The sequence below is a fragment of the Lipophrys pholis genome, assembly GCF_963383615.2.
Source record: "Lipophrys pholis genome assembly, chromosome: 9".
Classification (NCBI taxonomy): Eukaryota; Metazoa; Chordata; class Actinopteri; order Blenniiformes; family Blenniidae; genus Lipophrys; species Lipophrys pholis.
In genome coordinates this window covers 22,959,767-22,981,004 of record NC_137639.1, presented here as the reverse complement: position 1 = coordinate 22,981,004, position 21,238 = coordinate 22,959,767, and the positions used below count along the sequence as shown (strand labels likewise).

General features: G+C 43.1%; 1 protein-coding gene across 1 annotated transcript in view; it reads left to right on the top strand.

Annotated features, from left to right (window-relative positions):
* The window catches only part of adamtsl4 (ADAMTS-like 4), a 43,469-nt gene that overhangs the window by 857 nt on the left and 21,374 nt on the right, over positions 1-21,238 (top strand). Inside the window, exons 2-4 of the mRNA XM_080471284.1 lie at positions 968-1,031; positions 6,138-6,748; positions 7,564-8,263. Of these exons, the coding sequence (XP_080327410.1) occupies positions 968-1,031; positions 6,138-6,748; positions 7,564-8,263 (1,375 nt within the window). The remainder of the gene's footprint in view (positions 1-967; positions 1,032-6,137; positions 6,749-7,563; positions 8,264-21,238) is intronic.

Below are 21,238 nucleotides of genomic sequence, written 5' to 3'. Positions count from 1 at the left end.
CAGATGGAGACTTTGGGATTCCACTTGCTTCTAGTGCACTTGTCCCGAGTTGTTGTGAAGTTACCCCACTCAACAAGTGCGTTTATTAGATATAGTCCAAACATTACTTTGCCCCCCGCCCCCGGCAGAGAGAATCTCCTCCTCTCAGGCCCAATTACTCATCAAACAACTTTTTATTTCTCTTTTATATGAAGAGCCCCCCCCCCCCCCCCCCCCCAGCTAAGTCTGCAGTGATTTCACATGATCTCTAATCTCTAATCTAAGCACTCCAAAACCATCCCAACCATAAACCGCCTCCTTTAAAGATCAAACCTCACATAAAAAGTACTTTAAAAAGTACAAGATTTAAGAGTGTGTGTGTGTGTGTGTGTGTGTGTGTGTGTGTGTGTGTGTGTGTGTGTGTGTGTGTGTGTGTGTGTGTGTGTGTGTGTGTGTGTGTGTGTGTGTGTGTGTGTGTGTGTTTTAATACCACATCTTCAGGGTGTGTACAGTCCCAGAGAGAGGCATGCAAGAGGGAAAACATGCCTGCTGTTTAAACCCATTAGTTTGTTTTGTTAGTGCCTCTCAGGCTTTCCCAGATTGATTGAGATGTTTGCATATGGACCTTGAAGAGGGAAAAAAGAAACTTTTGTTCCTCCTCCTTCGAGCCCACACGTCACCTGTAGTGGGAAAGAAGGTGGACATAATTGGTTCTTAAAGTACTCTTAGGTCACTGGAACATTTGATAGGGTGTTCACTCAACACATCCAGCGCTGATTCAAAGTGAATGTACGTCGACTGGAAAAGTTAAAGGAACCTTATAGACAGTGGACGAGGGATAAAGAAAGCCTGTGTGAGTCGGAGCATCATATAGCTGCAGTTTCAGGATTAGGTCATGGAATAAAGTATAAAATACCTCCATTCGGCCTGGTAAAAGTTGAAATCCGGCGTACCTGTTTATGTTTCACCCTCTGCTCCATTTTTACAGGCTCTATGTGCTGGGGGCCCTCGTGGTGGTCGCGACCTCCGTGACCAAGCCCACCAAGAGGAAGGTGAGTCATTAGATCATCATGTTAAGCCGACAACGGCAGTGCCATAGAGCGGTGAAAGGTGACAGCAGCTAAAGGACAGGTTCACTTTAGTTTTAATATCTGGCTGTGCTGGCAGTGAGGAGTAAGAGGAGATCAAGAGATGAGGATCAAAACTGTCTTCAGAGTTCACGGCTCCAGATAATGAGACGGCTTCATATGACGTGTATAAAGAGAGACCGCCAGAAGCTGAGCTTTAGCTGAACTTTACAACTTACAACAGATATCATTATCTTATAATAGTCTGAGAAGCAACCCTTTATGCAGCTTTTTTACCGCAAACCTTAGAAATAAATCGGTTTTGAAATTGTTTGAGCAGGGATTCAAACAGAAATTACACATCGGCATGCCGGGCCATGCTGGAGGGCATGTTGTATAACTTATGGTAACAAATTGAGTGTTTAAAGGCTTATCCAACCTGCGATTTGCTGTCAGGAGTGGGAAGGATCTGCTCACTGTTTTGTAATGCTGGATACTTTTTTTTTCACTTTGAGGAATGAAATTTCAATACCCTTGCAGCGAATAAAGCCACTTCACCAGCAGACTGCGCAAATCGCATCAAATCAACTTACTTTAAGATCCAAGTGAAGCAGAGTTGTCGCCTCTCACTCATCATGAATGAAACTCAAGTCATTAACTCCGAACTCACTCACATCAAACACTGCTTGCCTCACACCAAGTAGTACGTTTTGGTTGGATGCCTTTAGGTTAAAATCGCAATAAAAATATAGTTCTTAGTCTGTGTATATTGATGTCACCCTAACATTTCTTATTTCATTGCACGCAAGGCTAATCTGACTGTAAAACTCATACGTGCGCTGTTCAATAACACTGTTTCAGTGTGTTTGACTGGCCTGCGCGTCGCCAGAGGATTTCATGTTTTGTAGCAAAAGTTAGAAGCTTGTTGAACTTTGTTGGACGTCGCTGCATTTGGCAGCCCCACCGCGCCATTTGACTCCCTTCAAATTCATGTGAGGGGGGCTGCGTTTTATCGTGCAGCAAGTTGAAGAAAAAGAAAAAGAAGCCTCTCTGCTCATAAAAGAACACTTTCACTGGAAACATACAAGGTTTACTGGTTTCCAGTGTGTGTGTTTTCTCAGGCTGTGAGTCAGTCGATGTTTCTCCTTTGACCTTCGTATTCTGACTGTTCTCAGCTGATGTACATGCAGAGTATTTAGTATGGTTTTTTCTATAAGTAAACAAAGTCTTAAGAGTCCCGCATGAACCTTTCTTACTTTTCAACTTAACCCTTTATGGGGTAAATACTTGGAATTTGGAAAATTTCACCATGTTATTGTAGAAGACTTCATGAAAAACAACCCAGACCTTTATGCCATTTCACTTTGAAAAATACTTAAACAAAGTAGCACATTTCATGTGACATATCTTTAAAATGTCAGTGTAAGAGAAAAAGACAACCTGTCAAATAGTTCCACTTTCCATTTGCCACACTTGATCACATACAGAATACTAGTCCCCTTCAGAATGAGGTCTTATTGGGAGAAAAAATTGCTTCTATGTGACTTTTTATGCATATGTTTGACAATTAACAATAGCCAGTGCAGATCATCAGATATGATGTCAAAAGAAGAAAACACAATGGTGTTTGTTATTATTGAAATACTACAAATGCTATACCTCTACCAGTGTCCAGCAACACTTACTTCCGCTTATCAGTGAGTTTTAACGTTAAAAGAAGATGAGGAGTTATAAAATATAGCCAGTTTTGCAAGTTAAAAAGTTAATATCCTGCTTTTTCGTGTAAAAATATTGTTTCCCCTCATTGTAGATTAGCCCCAAATTGTATTCCTCGAGAAAAGTTTTAATTCAGCGGAAACCAGTAATGCCAGTCTTACTTATATCATCCCATTGATTAGGTTTTATAATGTGTGGAATGTAATATTGTTTGGAAACAGACTTCAGTGGGACTGCACTTGTATCAGGGTGGCCGCTTTTTGAAACGTTCTATAACACCAGAAATCACAGGTGGAGCCCCGACTGGTCCCGGCCTGGTACTGGTGTGCGGTTGGAGTTAAACCAGTAGCTCCAGAGGTCGTGGGCGGCTGCTGTGGGGTCATCTCACGGAGCTCATTATTGGTCCCAGTTATGTGGCAGCTGTGGGTTTGATGTCAGTCATTACGACCGAGTGCAGGTCCCCTCTCAACCCCCACACCCCCACCCCCTCCACCCTTCTGTTATTTTACTGCAGACAGGAGCACTTTTACTTTTCTGGTGAACTGGCTTCAACTGCACCAGACACAAACTCCAGTCTGCACCTTACACCTGCACCTTCCCTGCCAGTAACAATGTATATAGTGTGTTTGCTTTCACACTTCTGCCCGGGCACATACACACACATATTTACACGCACTGAAAGGGAGCGGGGAGAAGTAGAGCACAGCTTTATGTTTTGGTTCTTTCTCAATGGAAACTTTTGTTCAGCTCGCATGTTTGCCTCCCTGCCAACCAGGCCAGCGCATCGGTTATGAAATGAGAGGAGAAACATTTATCTAAGACCACAGAGGAAGAAATCAAAGTCTGACCTGGCACCCGCATGCTCACACTCCTGGTTGCTTTTGTATACAAACACACAAATGTGGTTGTAGCAACCCTGGATCTTGTCATTTCTGCGGTGCCTTCGTATCACAGCAGCTGGCAGGTGACTGGGCCTCTCCTGAGTCAGACTCAAGCATGAAGAGCTTAGGATTTATATTTTGGCCTCAGAGGAAGGAAACTCATGAGACTGCAACTCATCAGTGGACTCAGTTACTCTGAAGAAATAAGTCCGTCCAGAGATTTCTGATTTTGCAATGGCAACAGTTTCACAGAGTTGAGTACTTCTTTAAAATACTGCCAAGGCTTGCAGTTTGCACAGTTTTTTTTTTTTGTTTTTTTTTTAAAGGAGAGTTTGGGCTGCAGTCAACAGGGTAGTACATTAGATTAAAGTACTTTTCAGTCAGTCACACGTTTTTTTTTAAACTGACTGAGTAACGTTTTGATGGTCCCACTTAGACTTAATGGTGAACCTCAAGTAACTTCTTTCACAAAAAGCAAGTCCAGCTCCAGCATTCCTCTGATAAATCCCAGCTGAGCTTCCACTCGGGAAAGAAAAGTGACAATCCTGGACACGCATTCATCTGAAAAGCTTGAAGAGATTTTCACTCCAGCAACACTTGCAGTATATGAATAAACTGTATTATATCAGTGGTTTTAAAGTATTTGCCAGGCCTCTACTGCGGTTTGTCAGTGAATTTTAGGGAAGCGATGCCAGAAAAGAATCTAGGGTTCAGGGAGCTATAGAGAGCTAATTTGAGGGTAACTTGCAGATATTACTATTGTTATTACACCAATGTGTTTCATTTCGTGGGCTTCTCCTGGGTCGTCGAGGAAATCAAGCAAGATGAATAACAAAGTAAATTCCCCAGCTTCCGGTAAACTTTTTTTTTATTTGTTTTAGATTTTTTTATAACCAGTACATTTAGTTTCTGATACTATTTTTTGGAAGGAAAAATTCAATCAAATGTCAACAAGCACTACTTGTGTATTAATTTTGTATGGCTGACCTAGTTCACAAACCTTCACTAAAAATTATAACAATGTGGTTGGTTTATATAGAAATTACTCTGACGAAAACCCATATGTGTGATAGTTCACAGCAATATTTAATACAATTAATGAAGCATCAACTCTTAAAGGGGACATATCATGCTAAATCCACTTTTTTAGCCCTTAAATGCATTTTGGTGTATATTTAGAGTGTTTAGAAGTACAGAAAAGTTCAAAGTAGTCTCTTCAGGTGCTCCGTTGATATCTTTATATTCTGTTTTGGTCATATTTTGCGATCGGTTTCGATTTTTCTATTCTCTATTACGTTTTTTGAACAATGACGTCACAGTATTCTCAGCGGAACTGCCAAATTAGGACATCGACGTTTCGAGCAATCCGCCATTTTTGTTTCTCGCTGCGATTTTGTAGTCCAACCGAAGTTACGAGAGGATAAGTCGAAATGTTCGGTTGTTGGATGTAGTAACCCACAAGCTTCGTTACACCGTCTCCCAGCATCAGAACCTTTTCGAAGTGCCTGGTTGAGTTTTATTTTTCACAGAAATGTACCCACATCTGTGGGTAAGGTCATTTTTGTGTGCGCGAATCACTTTAAGGACGACTGCTTCAGCAACCTCCGCCAGTATAAAGAAGGATTTGCCGAAAGACTTCGTCTGATTGAGCGGTCAGTTCCTTCTATCTATGGAGACGACGAACAGAGCACTTCGGTAAGCTGTATATAACGCTAAAAAGTGTGATGATAAGACGTCCCTGTCATTGTTTTGTTAGCATTAGCAGTTGCACCGTCTTCATATGTTAGCGCTGTGTGCTCGTTTTAGATTATAATGTAACTTCTGTGTTAAATAGTCGTTGTAATACAGGCAGTATTGTAGTAGTGGGCATGGATGGAGAAGTTAGTGTAAATATAGTAACACACCATTGCGTTACATCCATATGAAGACGTTGTTCTGAAGGTGCATCATCGTCATTTTCATCTCGCTCCGCCGGGTCCGACTCTGGCTCCAACATGTATGGCTGGATGGACAAATCTTCCGTTGTTGACATTTTGTAAATAATGTGTGAATATAAAGTTTCTGCGCCGCTAGATAATTGTATCTGTTCTATCAAACTACAAAGATGGCCGAACAGGGTGACGTTGAACCGAGTATCACCTCTGCAACCTGGAGAGGAGGCGGGGTATGAAGTGTCTCTTTTGCATTTGAAGAGACCGCCCCAAAACGAGTTGCTCTCAGAAGCGCATCAGAAAAGGGGTTGAAAAGGGGCCTGTGGAGCTATAATAATGAGGAATTCAGACCCAAGTATTGCAGTTTCGCGTTGTATAGACCACAACTGTATGATTTATATGTAAAAAGGAAGGATTTAAAAGCATGATATGTCTCCTTTAATGAATAATTACCAATTCAGGCATTTGTTTTGGGCACAGAAAATACTGTTACAGCTTTTGAAATAGGATTTTCTTTTGCTATACATCCCTTAGTGTCAATCCTTTCTCTCTGTGTGTCCCAGGCAGCGGGTCGGAGGTCCCGGCAGGTGTTTGAGGCGGAGCCTGTAGAGGGTGTGTGGTCCGTTTGGGGCGACTGGTCCGAATGCTCTCAGACGTGTGGCGTCGGCGTCTCACAGAGGAGCCGGAAGTGTTTACCCCCTCCTCCTCCCCAGGCCTCTCCCTACTCCCTCTCTCCTCCGAACTGGGCGGGTTATCTGCCCGGGGGCATTGGAGGGCCCGTCATCTCACCCATTAGCCCCTATTACCCTCAGCGCTACCCTGGGCAACATTCCCCTTATCACACTCCTTCAGTGTTGAATAATCACAATCCAGGATTGTCTGTGTTTCGGGATACACCTGCTGGAGGAGGTGAAGAAGGAGGAGGAGGAAGAGGAGGTGGGCCTCCTGTACCAGGGCAGGTCAATCGGTTGCCCAGTTTTTACCAACCAGATCGCTCGCCATCCAATCAGGATCACGCTTCCGTGTACCGATCCCCCTACCACGCGCCTTCGCAGGGCTACAACCAGCCAGCCCGGGTCATCAGGAGGCCGACCAACCCCGGAGCAGTGAGACCTGGAGGTGGCGGGAGCAGGAGGTCGGTCTCCACTGGGCGGGACGCTGTGCCTGCCAGAAGGTAAGTCGGAGATCAAAAGGTTTCTCTGCATTCTCTGGAAGGTTTCAAGTGTTTCAAACCTTTCGATTGTATCTACCATCATACGTCGGGTGCAACTACTTGCAGTATCGGCTCCGACCCCTTTCAAAAGTCGCATCACAGTATCATGAGTGTAAAATGAGAATGCTGGGGCTCTGGTTTCTTCCCACCATGATATCTTTCTTTTAAATTATTTAGCAGAAAATGTGATTAAAAAGAAACATGGACTTTAAAACGTTTTATTAAAGATTAAACTCTGGTGGAAATTAAACCCTCTAGCTAGCGTGGAGTGATTTTTATTGGAAATAATTACTCATATTTTGAAAAACATTACGAACTCCTGCATTAAGCCAAAAATTGCTATTTGGTGTCAGACGAAGTATGCTGGGTGTGATTGTTGAGGTGGTGCAATATTGTTTAGCGATCTAATGTTTCAGAGGAGCAGCTCACCCTCCCACAATTTGAATCTCTGGCAGTAGCGACAGTGGCTTGTTTTTTGGATAAATAACAGAACTCGGTTAACAAAATCATCAAATTCTTTTACGTTAAACTCTTTACATTGTAAAAACAAAGAGGTTTTTGAAGTTAAGCCTGTTTCCTGTGGTATCCGCTCTGTTATTCTTCTGCTTTTTGTCATTCAAACAGGCACTACTTCACACCGCAGTGTGTTGGCTCCATGTTGTTTATAATAAACTTCTTCTGCCTCTCTGTTTTCTCTGTAACTGTCTCTCCCTTTTCACCTTCCTTCTGTGAATCTGATATCCCCTGGTGGTCGTTCTGCTTTTTCCTTTTCGCAGGTCCTCCAGCATTCGTCCAGGTCAGTTCGGGTACGGCAGGGTCCCCTTCTCTGTGCCTCTGCACCGTCAGAACCGGCAGGCTCGCCACACGGTCAACGGGACTGACGACACGGCTGCCGACAACAGCAGAGATGAAAAGGAGAAAGGGGCTGATGGAGGAGATGTGGAATTAGGGAGGAGGGAGGAGGAAGCAGTTTTGCTACAGCAGCAGAGCACCGCTCGACCGGCTGCTGAGGAGGTTCCCACAACCACCACCACCACCACCACCATGGGTAACCCGCACAGACACGTGGTCAGACCCTCACACCCCCGCACAGAGCTGGGACGGAGCAGGGAGCGAACCCCACCCTTTTACTCCTCGCGCTCCTCCTTACCGTCTGCCCAGAGTAACCGCCACAGGTTCGACTGGCACTCCGTCACTGCTCCACCTCCCCCTATTCCTCCTCTCTCGCGCCCGCACTCTCCTGCCATCGGCTCGCCGTTCTCCCCTCCTCTCCACCGCCCGGGCCCTGTGCACAGAGACAGAGAGCATCACCTGGGCTTTGGCCCCCAAGCCCCAGTCGCAGGCAACATCTACCCTTTACAGCACCCGCACCTCCCGCACCTGGACGTGGAGTCGGGTAGAGACGGACTGAGAGGAGCTCCTCAGGTGTACCAATGCGACGGGCCTGAGAAGGAGTATCGCAGGTGTTTTTCACAGGTAGGACCATGAGATTACGTAAGAATCTATACCTCTCACACTTTAAACAGTTTAAGCTCCTTCATCACCTTCCCTCCTGCTTTATAGGCTCCAGCTTCATTTATATGCATGCTTTGTGTTGAGGGGGGCAGTTAGGCAGCGGTAGCCTGAGGAGGTGAAGGTCAGGTTAGTGTGTTTGAGTGGTAGATCATTCCCCAGCTTCGACACAAGCGGGTTGTCTGTGAGCATTCAAATGGAAAGTGCCTTCGCTACCCCGAGGCGAGTGTGTCCGCTGCGTCCTCAGCTGTGAAGCCGTAGACGTGACTGATAACTGAGCACAACTGTCTGCGTCAATGTGAGCAACTGCACAAGTATGCAAATATGAATGTGTGTGTGTGTGTGTGTGTGTTTCCTGGTGTGGCTCTTGGCCGGTGGTGATGATTGGGGTTATGACCTGCCTCGTACTACTGCGTGTGGCACAGTGAAAGCTTCATCAGGAGCAAAGTGTCTGTCGGCGCAGCCAGAGACACATGCAGGATGGCTGTGTTGGCCGGGCCGACCCGCACCCAGCACACAGGTGAGAGCATGTGGTCGACCTCGCAGTAAATCGGGTTGCTGCGAGATGGGAACGCTACGCATGATTTCACTCTATTAAATGTGAGATGAGTGTTATGGATAAAGTTTCCCCCAACAGAGTGAGTTCTAATCCTCTCTCTGAGAGATCATATGGATGACGCCTTTTAAATGATCTGTTGCTGAGTTTCAGTGTCATGGTGGAAAACTTTAAAGCATGGAGATCACATCAAACATATGTTAGTGTTTTTGAAGCGTTAAAATCAGCTGCATCAGGCCGGTAGTGTCAGGTTACACATTTTCCACCTTTTTCTTCTGGGGGTGCTTTAAATTAACAGCAGGCCTTCACACAACCCTCAAGCACTCTTTGGCCTTTTTTTTTTTTTTTTTTTCAAACCATCAATCAGTTGAAGGTGGTCCTACAGACGGTGACAGCCTGTGGAAAGTCACAGATTTGAGCTCAAATACGTTTTTCTGCTGGCTCTTTGGCAAAGAAGCATCAAATGTGCTCAGTTTATTCGTGCACATAACAGATTTATGGATATTGTTTCATACCTACTGTGCTGGAGATTCAATCATAGTGTGTTTGCTTGTGTGGATGTATTACTTAAGATGAAAAACTCTACAGAAATACAAACAGCAACAAGAGTCAATGTGAAAATGTTAACATATTATGTTGATATAACAGCTGCAGCTTCACTTCTGAGGCACAAACGAGTGCAAACAGATCAAACTGAAAGCCTGAATTACAGTCCTAACCACATGCTAAGAAAGTCTGTTGAACTCTGCCTGGAGGTTGTTTCAAACTTCTCTGATAATGGACCACAGACCTTCTGTGACTAAATTGTGGATGAAATCTCTGTCTGTGCCTGTAACTCCAGACAGACTCTGCTCTGTTGAGATAGATCCTCTGTTGGGAGGGATATATTGTCATTTTCAGTACCCACTGTTCTTACACCAAAGATATTCGTCATGACGTTGGCCGTATGTTCGCAGTTGGTGCCCTTTGTTGTGGAATAGATTTGATGTCTTTCTGATTTAATTAGGGCAAGGCGAAATGACATATTGCACACAGTACGGTAGATTCAATTGTCAAAGTGGGAAATTGTATCTGACTTTTTGATTGGTGAAGACAAATTACTGAAGCTTGTGGAGCATTCAGCGGCTCCAGAAATGGAGTTGATCACTTAAAAGTCATTGGAGCCCAGATACCAAGGTGCAAACTTGCAATTTGTTTTACATCCTTTATGTTTGTAACACTCCAAGTGTTCATGGGTATCATGTTAAGTTGAAATGTCTCTTCATGTGCTTGTGGAAAAATTATCTTTTTGGTATTGGAAGTTGAAATGAGTGAAGAGACGAGTCGATCACATCAGGAGGACACATGGGGTTCAAATCACTAGGGAGACTAAAATACCCTGAGTGACATGTGACTGGGTTATTTATTCCAGCAGCCCACTTGTAGCGGCTCTATCTTAAGTGGGAGCGGAGGGCTGGATGATAAGATTGGCTTTAACAAACAACACACGTGCGCGGACACCTTTACACTTACACATCTACAACCGTCTCTCCTCAAGTAGACACTCAGACCTGAAACCAGAGTGACACTCGGGAGCTCTTCACTTCTCCCTCTGCAGATAATATGGTCATCTTTTGTTCTTTCTTTCTTTTCTCCCCGCAGAGTGTTTGGTAGTCCCCATGTTAAAGCAGATTTAGTGTCTGGCAGGGTACGTGCCCTGTGTGTGTGTGCCAGCAGTGCTAATAGTCCTGTGACGGCTCAGCCTGACTCATTGGGTTACATATTTACTCAACGTTAGCCCCCTCTTTTGCCTCGTTTGCTCCTGCAGTAGATTATTGGTCTCATGCTTCTTAAAAATAGCTTTCATACACTGATGAATACAAACCTTTGCCCAGGCTTGTATGCACTATATGTGTGTGTGTGTCCATGTGTTTGTGTGATGGAGGGAGTGAGCCAGACTGAGTGTGACACATCCTATTATCTATTAGGTGTGTTTGTCAAAACACGGCGTGCCTGAGGCCCATCACAAGTGTGATTGGCTGTGTGTACATGTGTGTTTTTACTGTTGCGTTGGAGCAAGTTGGGGAATCGAGAGAAGAACAGAGGAAGCGAGAAGGGCAGGAGGTGAATGTGTGTGTGTGTGCGTGCGCAAGACTTAAAGCGAGGGCATATGAGTAGGATGGTCAAGGAAGTGACGTGGGTGAGTTGTGCTGAAAGAGAGCACTCTATTTAGAAAATCTGCACACAGTAGTAGGAAGGCAAGCTACGGGGCAAAAGGGGAGGAAAGGTGAAGAGGGAGCACCACCGAAGAAATGGAGATGATGAAGGAGGGTGAGAGTGGGTAAAAGGAGGTGAAAAGTAAAAGGGGCAGTGGAGTAAAGTGAGATGGCATGATGGGCAGAAAAAACAAGGGGAAGTTTGTCGGTGGATGAGTGGGATTCATGGAAAAGTGTGTGTTTTGTTGTGTGAGTGAGGGGGAGGTTTTTTGTCTGTGGAGTAACAAGAGGAGAAGTTATTCTGTCAGAGGGAGAGGGAAGGAAAAGGTGGAATTTGAGATGAAGCCGCCTGAAATATCAAAAAAAAAAAAAAAAAGTGGGCGAAAGCTTGAAGCAGACAGTTCACAAAAACAGATCCTGCCTGTTTCTCTCTGAAGTCTTTCACACTACATTTCAGTGATGGTCGAAACTCTCTTTCTTGTCCCGTGTCTCATAAATATTTATCCAGAATCACTAACAGAGAATGCCTCCACAGCTGTGTGGATCTAAGACAGCCCACTAAGATTTATACCATCAGATGTATAATGAGGTCATTTGTATAGCAGGCAGGAGAAATGGCTCCAAATCACTCTCGAAAATCTCTGATTACTCTCCTTTTACTGCTAATACATAAAAAACTGTTAATACATCCAGGACAACCTGTGGTCAGAAGTATGTGTACGCTAAGCAGCTGGTTTGATTCCTGACCACCCAGACTTTTATTGCATGTCATTACCAGACTCTTTCCCCCTCATTTCCTGTCGGTTTTCACTGTTTCTGTGAAGAAAGGTAGTAACTGGCCAAATAAATACAGAAACGTTAACGTATTATTTATATTCCTTTGTTGCACTGTGTTCACAGCAATGAACGCTGGAGCAAGAAGTGTTTTTTGGTTAAAGGCTGGACTCTCCATAGTCTTTGCACTATAGGATATTGTTAGATGCTATTGCAATAAAATCACATCTTTGCCTGTTTGTGAGACAATTTGAATTATAAATATCTGCTAAGTCTATATATAACCTGATACGCTCTCAGTTTTGCCTGATTTTATCATTTCAATGTCTCTGAATTAAAAACCCCTGTGAAATTAGTTGAAAGAGAAACATTATGAGCTGTGATTTAAAAGGCACCAGAGGCCAGGCGTGTATTATCTCAGCAGACAGGGATTCTAACATTAGGTAGACTGTAGCTTCAGTGACCCCGAGGGAAAAATAAGATCGAGAAATGATATGCAATAGGAGTCTCCTCCAGCCAGGATTTAAAGGCAGGATGTGCTATTAAAAGGTTGTGTTCCCTCCTACATCCCTGCAAATGATTTGTCTGTAACTGCTGGTGTGTAGTCGTTAAATCTTACAATATCAAGTTAATATTGAATTATGCCAAAGGAACGTGGCTAATACCAGAACATGATTAGTGTATCTGCAGCTTAATCAATAAGAAGGAGCTGGGTGATTATTTTTCTGACGACCAGCCAATCAATTAAGTGGCTGAAGGCCTCGACTGTGTGAGACTTTGTCCTGGAGATTAACAACATGTCAGAAAAGCTTCAGAAACATTTCAGGGTAATGAACCTCGGGGGTTCAGCCTTCTTAATACGCTTTACACAGTCAGCGCACACACACACACACACACACACACACGCGCACGCACTAATGGCGTCGACCCTTGGGCAGGGTGAGGTTGGAGATCAAACCACCAACCTTGTGATTAAAATATTACCTGCTCTACCTCAGACGCCCGACAATACACACAAAAGGACTTATGTCACTTAAAGTTGGACGCAGGAAATTAAAACGGTATTATAATCAGTTTCACTAGAACATTTATATTGTTCACGACTCTGAAGATATCACACATTTATTAAAGATGAAATAAATTTTACGTGAAGGACATGGAGTTTCTAACCCCTCGGATCAATATCTTAACTCCTTACTGTTGCATTTAATGAGCACACATAGATTACCTGCAGAGGGAAGAACAATACAGAAACCTCAAAGTAAAGTTACTGTCACATTACTGTCATTTACAAGCAAAAACATAAGGTACTCTTCTCGAACAGTACGCGGTTACTTTGTAACCACATGATATTGCAAATTGATGAAATTGGCCTTTATAATAAAATGTAAAAAAAATTTTAGACAAAGAATAACATCAGTAAAAGTTACACTATAGTAAACAAATGTAGGCTTTTTTTATTAAAAGAATTATCTTCTGGTTACAGAATCAGATTAAAGGGGTTCAATATCACTTTAAATTGTGGGGCATACCCATTAGGGACTCCATTGAAGTTACATACACACCTCAAGTACTACTTAATTTCAGTAATGTGAGTATTTGTAATTTGTTATTTTGGTTCTTGGTTGTCTGAACGCTTATTTTAACCTTCTAATGAATTAATAGACTGATTCATTTAGGTTTTATGGCTGATGAATCCTAAAAGAAATAAAAAAAAAGAATGACTTCCCCTTTTTTTTTTCAAGATAACTTTATTTTTTAGCAGTTCTTTGAATTTGGTTGTACTGTGGAAGTTCCAACCTCGCTCTATTACTTTTCTTCTCTTTTTTTTTCCCCTCAATGTCATAAATGGTTGAGGAGTTCTGGGTATGAGAACCATGCATAGCTAATCCTGTCAGCAGTGACAGGAATAACAGGGTTAAGTTGCAGTGATGCGTGGCTCTTTGGTCATGCGTTGTGCCTGCGTCGCACATAATAAAACCCCACTGGCCAAAAATACCTTCTGACCAAAGTTGGGTATTTAAAAACATTCTGTACATCAAAGAAAACTCTGATTTGTTCATCCATTTCCAAAACCAAACTGGTTCTTGAGAGCAGACTAAACCACGAACAAAACACACGCTTGCTTATGACGCGTAAAACTTTTGGGGTTTTTGTGAAACAATTAAAAAAAACAACAAAAAAAAAAAAACGCCCCTGATGTCGCTTCTGTAGTCCGAACCTGAGCAGGTCGTGTTGTAACCTACAGTAGAAAACACCAGCGTGTCTTCAGGCTGCTGCAGCGAGAGTGTGGTGATCTAATCCCAGTCTGTCATCACACAGGAAATCTGTTATTACGAGCCCAGTTATTGTGCTGTTATTGTCAGCATGGAGCCACGCTCCCAACATGCCTAATGACTGTGTTCAGGCCGCGCCGTGCTCACCGCCACTGCTCTCCTCATTAGGCGACAAACAGGCCCAGATGTGTCAGGCTGTGATACACACACACACACACACACACACACACACACACACACACACACACACACACACACACACACACACACACACACACACACACACACACACACACACACACACACACACACACAAGCCAATTCAGGCCTGATCTCTTTGTTATTTGCTTTTAGTGCTTTAACAAGCTGATATACCTGTTTAAAACCAGGTGCTGCTTGTTATCAGCTCCTGTTTGCTTCCAATTTTCTTTCATGTTCTCCTTTATCCCCGCCAGTCTGCTCATTTTCTTTGCAGCCCACCTCACTAAATGAAATTGGTCATTATTTGAAGCCAAACGCACATTGGTGGTGAAGAAGATTGATGGCGCTCTCACAGCTGTACGGTGAAGTCACTCTCGGGGAAACCAAGGAAACGTCCACCACCACCTCAAAACATCACCAAACGACACTTTAAATCTCTGGCTGAGCTCAGTGGGAATCAGCTGTTGTCTGTAATATACTTTAGGAAATATTACATTTTTAGCTCATCACCGCTTGACCTGCTGAAATCATTTCAGTTAAAAAAAGAAAACCATCATTCTACCAGTGGCAGAGCTGTTTGAAGAAGGAAAAAAAAAATCAGTGTACCAAAACAAAAGTTGGTAATAAATAAAAGTAAGAAATCCCTAGATCTATGCTCATGCAGCATAATCGCGTAGTGGTTTGCACTGATGGCTCACAGCAGGAGGTTCCCAGGATGATGCTGGACTTTCATTCAGTCATTGTAAGCAAAGCAACATCAGAAATAAACAAAAGAATCTGCTGAGCATCGAGTAAAGGTCAGTGAATGAATATTAAATAGATTTAATAGCAGATCTGCTGATTGAGCAGATTGAGGTATCAATTGATGCCAAAAAATTTTTTTCTCATGCATTAATCTTCGGACCTTTGGAAAGTTGAACTAAAGTGTTATTTAGTCTTTTTGGCAAGCTTAACCTGCAATGCTGTAGGTTTTTTTAATTGAAATTTTCTTATGTAAGGTTGTTTTGTAATCGATAATTACAATGATTTCAGGATTTAAAATACAAATTGTAATTGATCAGAATTTCTGTGTAGATTCTAAACTGCTTTGTGCAATTTCTGGTTGTGTGGTGCTGAAGCTGATCCCAGCTGACCATGAGCGAAGGCATTCTACAAAAATCATTCAAATATATAATTTCTGCGTTTGACTACTTTTTACCCATTGACAGAATCCAGCAAACTATTTGTTCACGATTTATTCTTTACGCTAAACTAAGACCAGTGTTTACTTCACAGAAGGAAGCACTACCCGGTAATCTGCACATCCATTTTTCTTTTGGCATACTTAAACCTCGATTGAGTAAAAATGGCTTCCTCAACAGAGTCATAGCAAACAAGTGTGGGAGCAACAAACCAACTCAGATCAGATAACATGAGATGTTCTGCACATACAGACACGGCCCACGTTGTTGTGACCCCAAACATGTCTGAACCCACAAACAAATAGGAGCAAACATCTGCAGCAAGCTGGTACGGCACAGCGTTAACTCCTTTGAGTTATCAGACAGGGTTTCAGATCCAGCAGCACAGGAAATAGTGTTAATGTAGAGTAGAAACACTTTTCCACAGTTAAATAATTTTCTTTTCCACATTTGTTGATTGAAGAGTCCAGAAGAAGAGTGTAGCTGTTCACGCGTCCTACCTCTCTGTGTGATGCTTCCATTGTGTTATTAAAGGAAATCAAAAGCGACTGTGGAGTAAAAACGCTGGTTTGTGGGATTATAATGTGGGTTTTCTAACATAGTGGCCTATTGACATTCTATTGTTTCAGTGCCTTTGAGCAAAGTATTATTTATTTGTGTATTTATTGTACTTATACCACGTTATCCTTACCTTTCTGAAAACAAAGATATTTAACTTTGACAAACTGTAGAATCATTCAGTTTTACATAATGGGAACAAAATTATTTAATAATGAAATGCAGAAACAAATTGAAGAAAAATCTTCCACAGCAGCAGAGCTATTGTGGTCCCGTGCATTAAACAGCATGAGTGGTTGCAAGTTGTGCTATTTTAGTCTATTCACAGTCCACATTTTTTATGATCTTAGTTTTTGTCATTTCAGCTGGGATATAGTTTCTCCTTCGGTGTGTAATTATGAGCTTTATATGGTGACTGTGTTATTTGTCCAAACCAAAAGACTAGAGTCTACATGTTGAGGTTTTCTGTGCTCTTTAAATGTGAAATAATCAAGTGCATCAAAGAGGAAGGGCGTTCATAAATAGACATGGAGAGGTATGTATGCTTACATATTTGAAATACACACACACACACGGCAGCATACTATTGGTGACGTTTCTTTGACGTGCCCGCTCCTTCACTTGTCTGCTCTCGTTGATCAATGAGCTGCGTTTCCTCCAGAGGACTCCCCCCCCCCCCCCCCCACCCCCCCCCCCCCCACCCCCGGAGGTCAAGGCTGAAAGCTGGGTGTTGCCCTGCAAAGCGCAGACGCTCAGCCTCAATCACAAGATTACCCAGAAACCGTTAATCACAGAGGATATGAAGGTGCACGCACACACGGAAAGTAACATATGCCTGGGATTTGTGTGCATGCGTACAGTGATTAGTGCGGCTCCGTGTTGATTTATGGCTCGCGGGGTCCGGCGGTCAGCCGTGTCGTCTGCACAGTCCTGCTGTAACGCTTTGGGAAAGGACCGGCCGGCTTTAACCTGCGCCAGGTGACGCGGCGCAGGCTTAGACTTGCAGGGGAAATAGCAAAGCAACCAGAGGGATGAAGGCAACGAGGAGCTGGGGCTTTTCCCTGGCGGAAACGGAGCGTCTTTTATTTTTTCTTTTCTTTTTTTGGGTTTGCTGCTTTTTCCTTGTAATCTGTTCCTCCTCAGAACTCATTAGTTTTGTCCGGCTGTTTGTGTTTCACATGAGGGTGTTATGTGTGATCAGGCCCTTGGCTTTGGTGTGGCCTTGTGGGTGTGTGTGTGTGTGCAGAAGAAAACCCCCAGGCACCCTGCCCCCCTCTGCACTTATATATTGCACACGGACCGCCCCCGCCCTCCTTCACCTCCCACTCTCTCCCGCCCTGGCACTAAAACACATCTCTAACTTTCACGGCTCCTGTACAAAAACATTGAGCGTCCCACTTTCACCGCCTGCGTTCACTTTTCTTTCACCCCGTCACCCTGCTCCTCGGGAGCAGCCACTTTCCTTCATTTCACTCCTGTTTTTACTTCACTGACTGATCGCTGAGAGGAGCTTATCATGCCAGTTGATGTGATTATTCTGGTTACTGATTGGTGATTATTTCAGTGAAGAATCATTTAACAGAGATTCTTTTTTTTGTGGCATATCAATACCTTCTAAATTTGGTCTTTCTGTGTTATTTCTGACTGCAGACTCTGGATTATTATCTGGTGTTTTGTAGGTTCGCATTTAGTAGCCATACTAGTAATAATCTGAGATTACTGCTGCATTAATGCACCATAACAACAAATATTTATTAGTTTTTTTGTTTGTTTGTTTTTATGTAGTTTTTAGGTGTTTTTACTAAAGGTTTTACATCAATCGTCTGTGTCCTAGATCTGAATAATACAAGTACTTTTAACTTCTAACATTTTTAAAAGGTGTTTGTTACTTTCTGCTTTATTGGTGGTTGAATTTGATCTTTATTATAGCTGTTTATTTTTGTTAAAACCACAAACTGCCTCTCAAAGAATGCTAACCACTACACCACTACAGCAGACCTGTTTATTCATTACTGCACTTAATCCGCAGTTAAAATAACAGCTTGAAAAGGACTGAAGCTTTTGTAAAAAAAAAAAAAGAAAAAGCGTAATTAAATAGAATAAGAAAGAGATGAAGTCGCAAAGAAAATCACCCGATGAATCGTAGTTAGTTGTTTTATACTTTTGAATATAAAGATATAAAACAACAATAGATGCATTTTAAAGTCATCATCCTTCGCCTGTATTGAAAGCGGAGCGTCACTACATCCACATTCTGGAAAGCTTTCACTCGAGCTGAATGTGCAGGGTGAGCTCAAAATGAAATCGAAATGTTTTCAGATGCAAACATTTAAAGTTAAGATATTACCAGCAGACGGAGATTGAACCCTGTTACCTCTGACCAAGGAGCACCAGCACATTTCCTGCCTTTGGCTTTCTTCAAGTCGTAGAAATGTTCTTTAGGTTTACTTCTTTTTATGTCTACACTTGGAAGCGATGAGTTTGTGTACCTTATTTATTTCTGACTCAAGCGAAGAAGATGAAGTGATATTTCTACTTTTACTGTTTTTCTCTACAAGTACTTCTACTAAAGAATGGTTGTAATTTCTGCCACCTCTGCTGATGGTAAACCGGCTCCTCTCCCGTCTTCATGCTCCTGTAAAAGCCATTTCTTTCCTCTCTCTTCACCCCCGGCCTGTTCGGTAACTGCCCTCGTCTCCCCTTGTCACTCACTTCACCCCTCCTCCCTCCTTCTGTTCATGCTCCTCTCGACGGTCATAAGGAGACCCCCCCAAACCTTGCAGTCACTATATACCAGTCTTTACAATAACATACAAATTCTCCTGCAGACTCATGAAATGCCAGTGAACATGCCTTCTCTCTTCTGGTTTTACTCACTACACCCCCCCCCCCCCCCCCCCCCCCCCCCACTCCATTCAGTCCATTAGCCTCCCGATGTTTTTACACACCCTAAACTCTCTTGAGAGGCGAATCCACTCGCCCTAAAGTGTTTCTAGGATCCAACGCATGAATGCGCATGCTTTTCTTTTCTTGCATTCTTTCCTTCATTCTCTTCTTTTCGCCTATTTTCTGTTTTTATGTGTTGGTTTTTTGTTTTTTTTGTTTTTTCATTTTGCCCAGCGTTGCACAGCTGAATGTATGTGTTTGAGAGTAGTTGTCCACATATTGTTTATGGTTTTACAAGCACGCACAGGCCCTGATACACAGAATCTATCCGGTTTAAAATGGGGCTCAACATGTTTATGTCAAATGGGAATATTTACAACCATTCCCGGCCGCATTTCACACACTCACCCGGGCAGATTTACACGATTTCCTGAAAACACCGGGTCGCATACGCACGCTGACCTTCAAAACGGGAGACATGCACTCCTGTGTGCAGCGGACGTTGCTCAAACCCACTTTTATACAGGAGGCATGAACCGGACTGCAGCATGTCCCCCATAAATTACACAAAACTAAGTCCGTTTCAGCGGCATGGAAGTTTGGCCAACGGTGCCGCATAAAGTTTCACGAGCTGGTTTTTCACTGTGGCAGCGCAGAAACAACAGATGATACTTATAAGCTCCTTGCTTGCGACATAATGGCCACATACATTCCTTCACACACACACACACACACACACAGCACCATGAAAGTGATGGATTTGGCGAGGCCGGTGTCAGCGAGTGCATTCTTTGATGCCTCATCCATGAGAGTCTTTTAGTCACACTTTGTCGCTGACGCTGGTTCACATGGGAACTGTTGATGTGTGCGTGTGTGTGTGTGTGTGTGTGTGTGTGTGTGTGTGTGTGTGTGTGTGTGTGTGTGTGTGTGTGTGTGTGTGTGTGTGTGTGTGTGTGTGTGTGTGTGTGTGTGTGTGTGTGTGTGTGTGTGTGTGTGTGTGTGTGTGTGTGTGTGTGTGTGTGTGTGTGTGTGTGTGTGTGTGTGTGTGTGTGTGTGTGTGTGTGTGTGTGTGTGTGTGTGACTGCTTCATTGCTCTTGTCTATCCAGATGAGTGACGAGAAACTTTCCAGCTGTTTGTGACAGCTGTGTGAGTGAAAAGGAAAAGATGAACGAATTGAAGAAGGAGAGGAGTGAAAGACAAGAAGATTGTTAAGCTGACAGAGATTGGAGTGGAGAGGATATCTAAGAGTTTGTCGGTGCACGCATGTGGTTAAATACGCCGTATATAAGAGGTCTGTAACCTCGTCTCGGTGGAGTGATGGTGGCTTCTCACAGGAGTGGTACCCCGCGAGGCGAATTCGTATGCAGCAGTGAGCGTAAAGAAGAAAGAACTATCTTCTGATCACAGTCGGGTTTATTTTGCAGTGACACTGACCACAAAAAGATCCAACCAGAGTCATAAACAACCATCTCCAGTCCCAAAGCGTCATGCAGCAGATGGCCTGGCCTCCACAGAGCCCTGATGTGAACACCACATCATCAGACTGGGATTAAAAGAAGAGACAAGAGACACCTGGACTTAAATTCTCTGAAGAACTGTTCATCCAAAACTGCGCATGTTTACCAGGAACATCTGGAATTGTGTCTAAGGCAATGATTGGATGTAGTTTTTGTCTTTTGCTGTCACCCAGTTAGCATTCGCTGCTCAAGATATGTCCAGACCAGATGAACTCAGAACATCTGGAGGACATCTTCAGCACAGCCAGAATATGTATTGATTCTGGTTGCCAGTAAATGTGAGTTTGGCTTTTTGAACTGTTTCATGAGGTGATTTTGGTTATTGTGTGGTGCCTATCAGTACCTCTTCCCTCAACTGAGTCTTTGTCATTATTGGCCTGGAACAACGTGTTTTATAATAACCCGTACAATACTTCCACAGGCATTATTTGTTCAGCGGTTAGTGTCTTGGTACAGAACTGTGTATTTTAAACAACTTTTAAAAGGTTTTTTGTTCTGTGAGGTCCTTCTGCAAACTGAACATGTTTTATCCTGTCAACACTGACAATACACATACTCCTTTTTAACCAAAAAATACTCAACTGGTTCTGATATCCATAAAGTTCAAAACTATTAAAAAGCAGAGCGATCACATGCTGTGTCCAAATACAAACAATCAGGTTCGATATCTGTCGAAAACGTACAGGAATATCAAATAACAGCCACATTTTGGATGTTGGAGTTATCTTGGAAAAAATACTCTGTGTATATATTATTTTTATTGTGGCTTTCACATTGTGACCAACTATTTGATA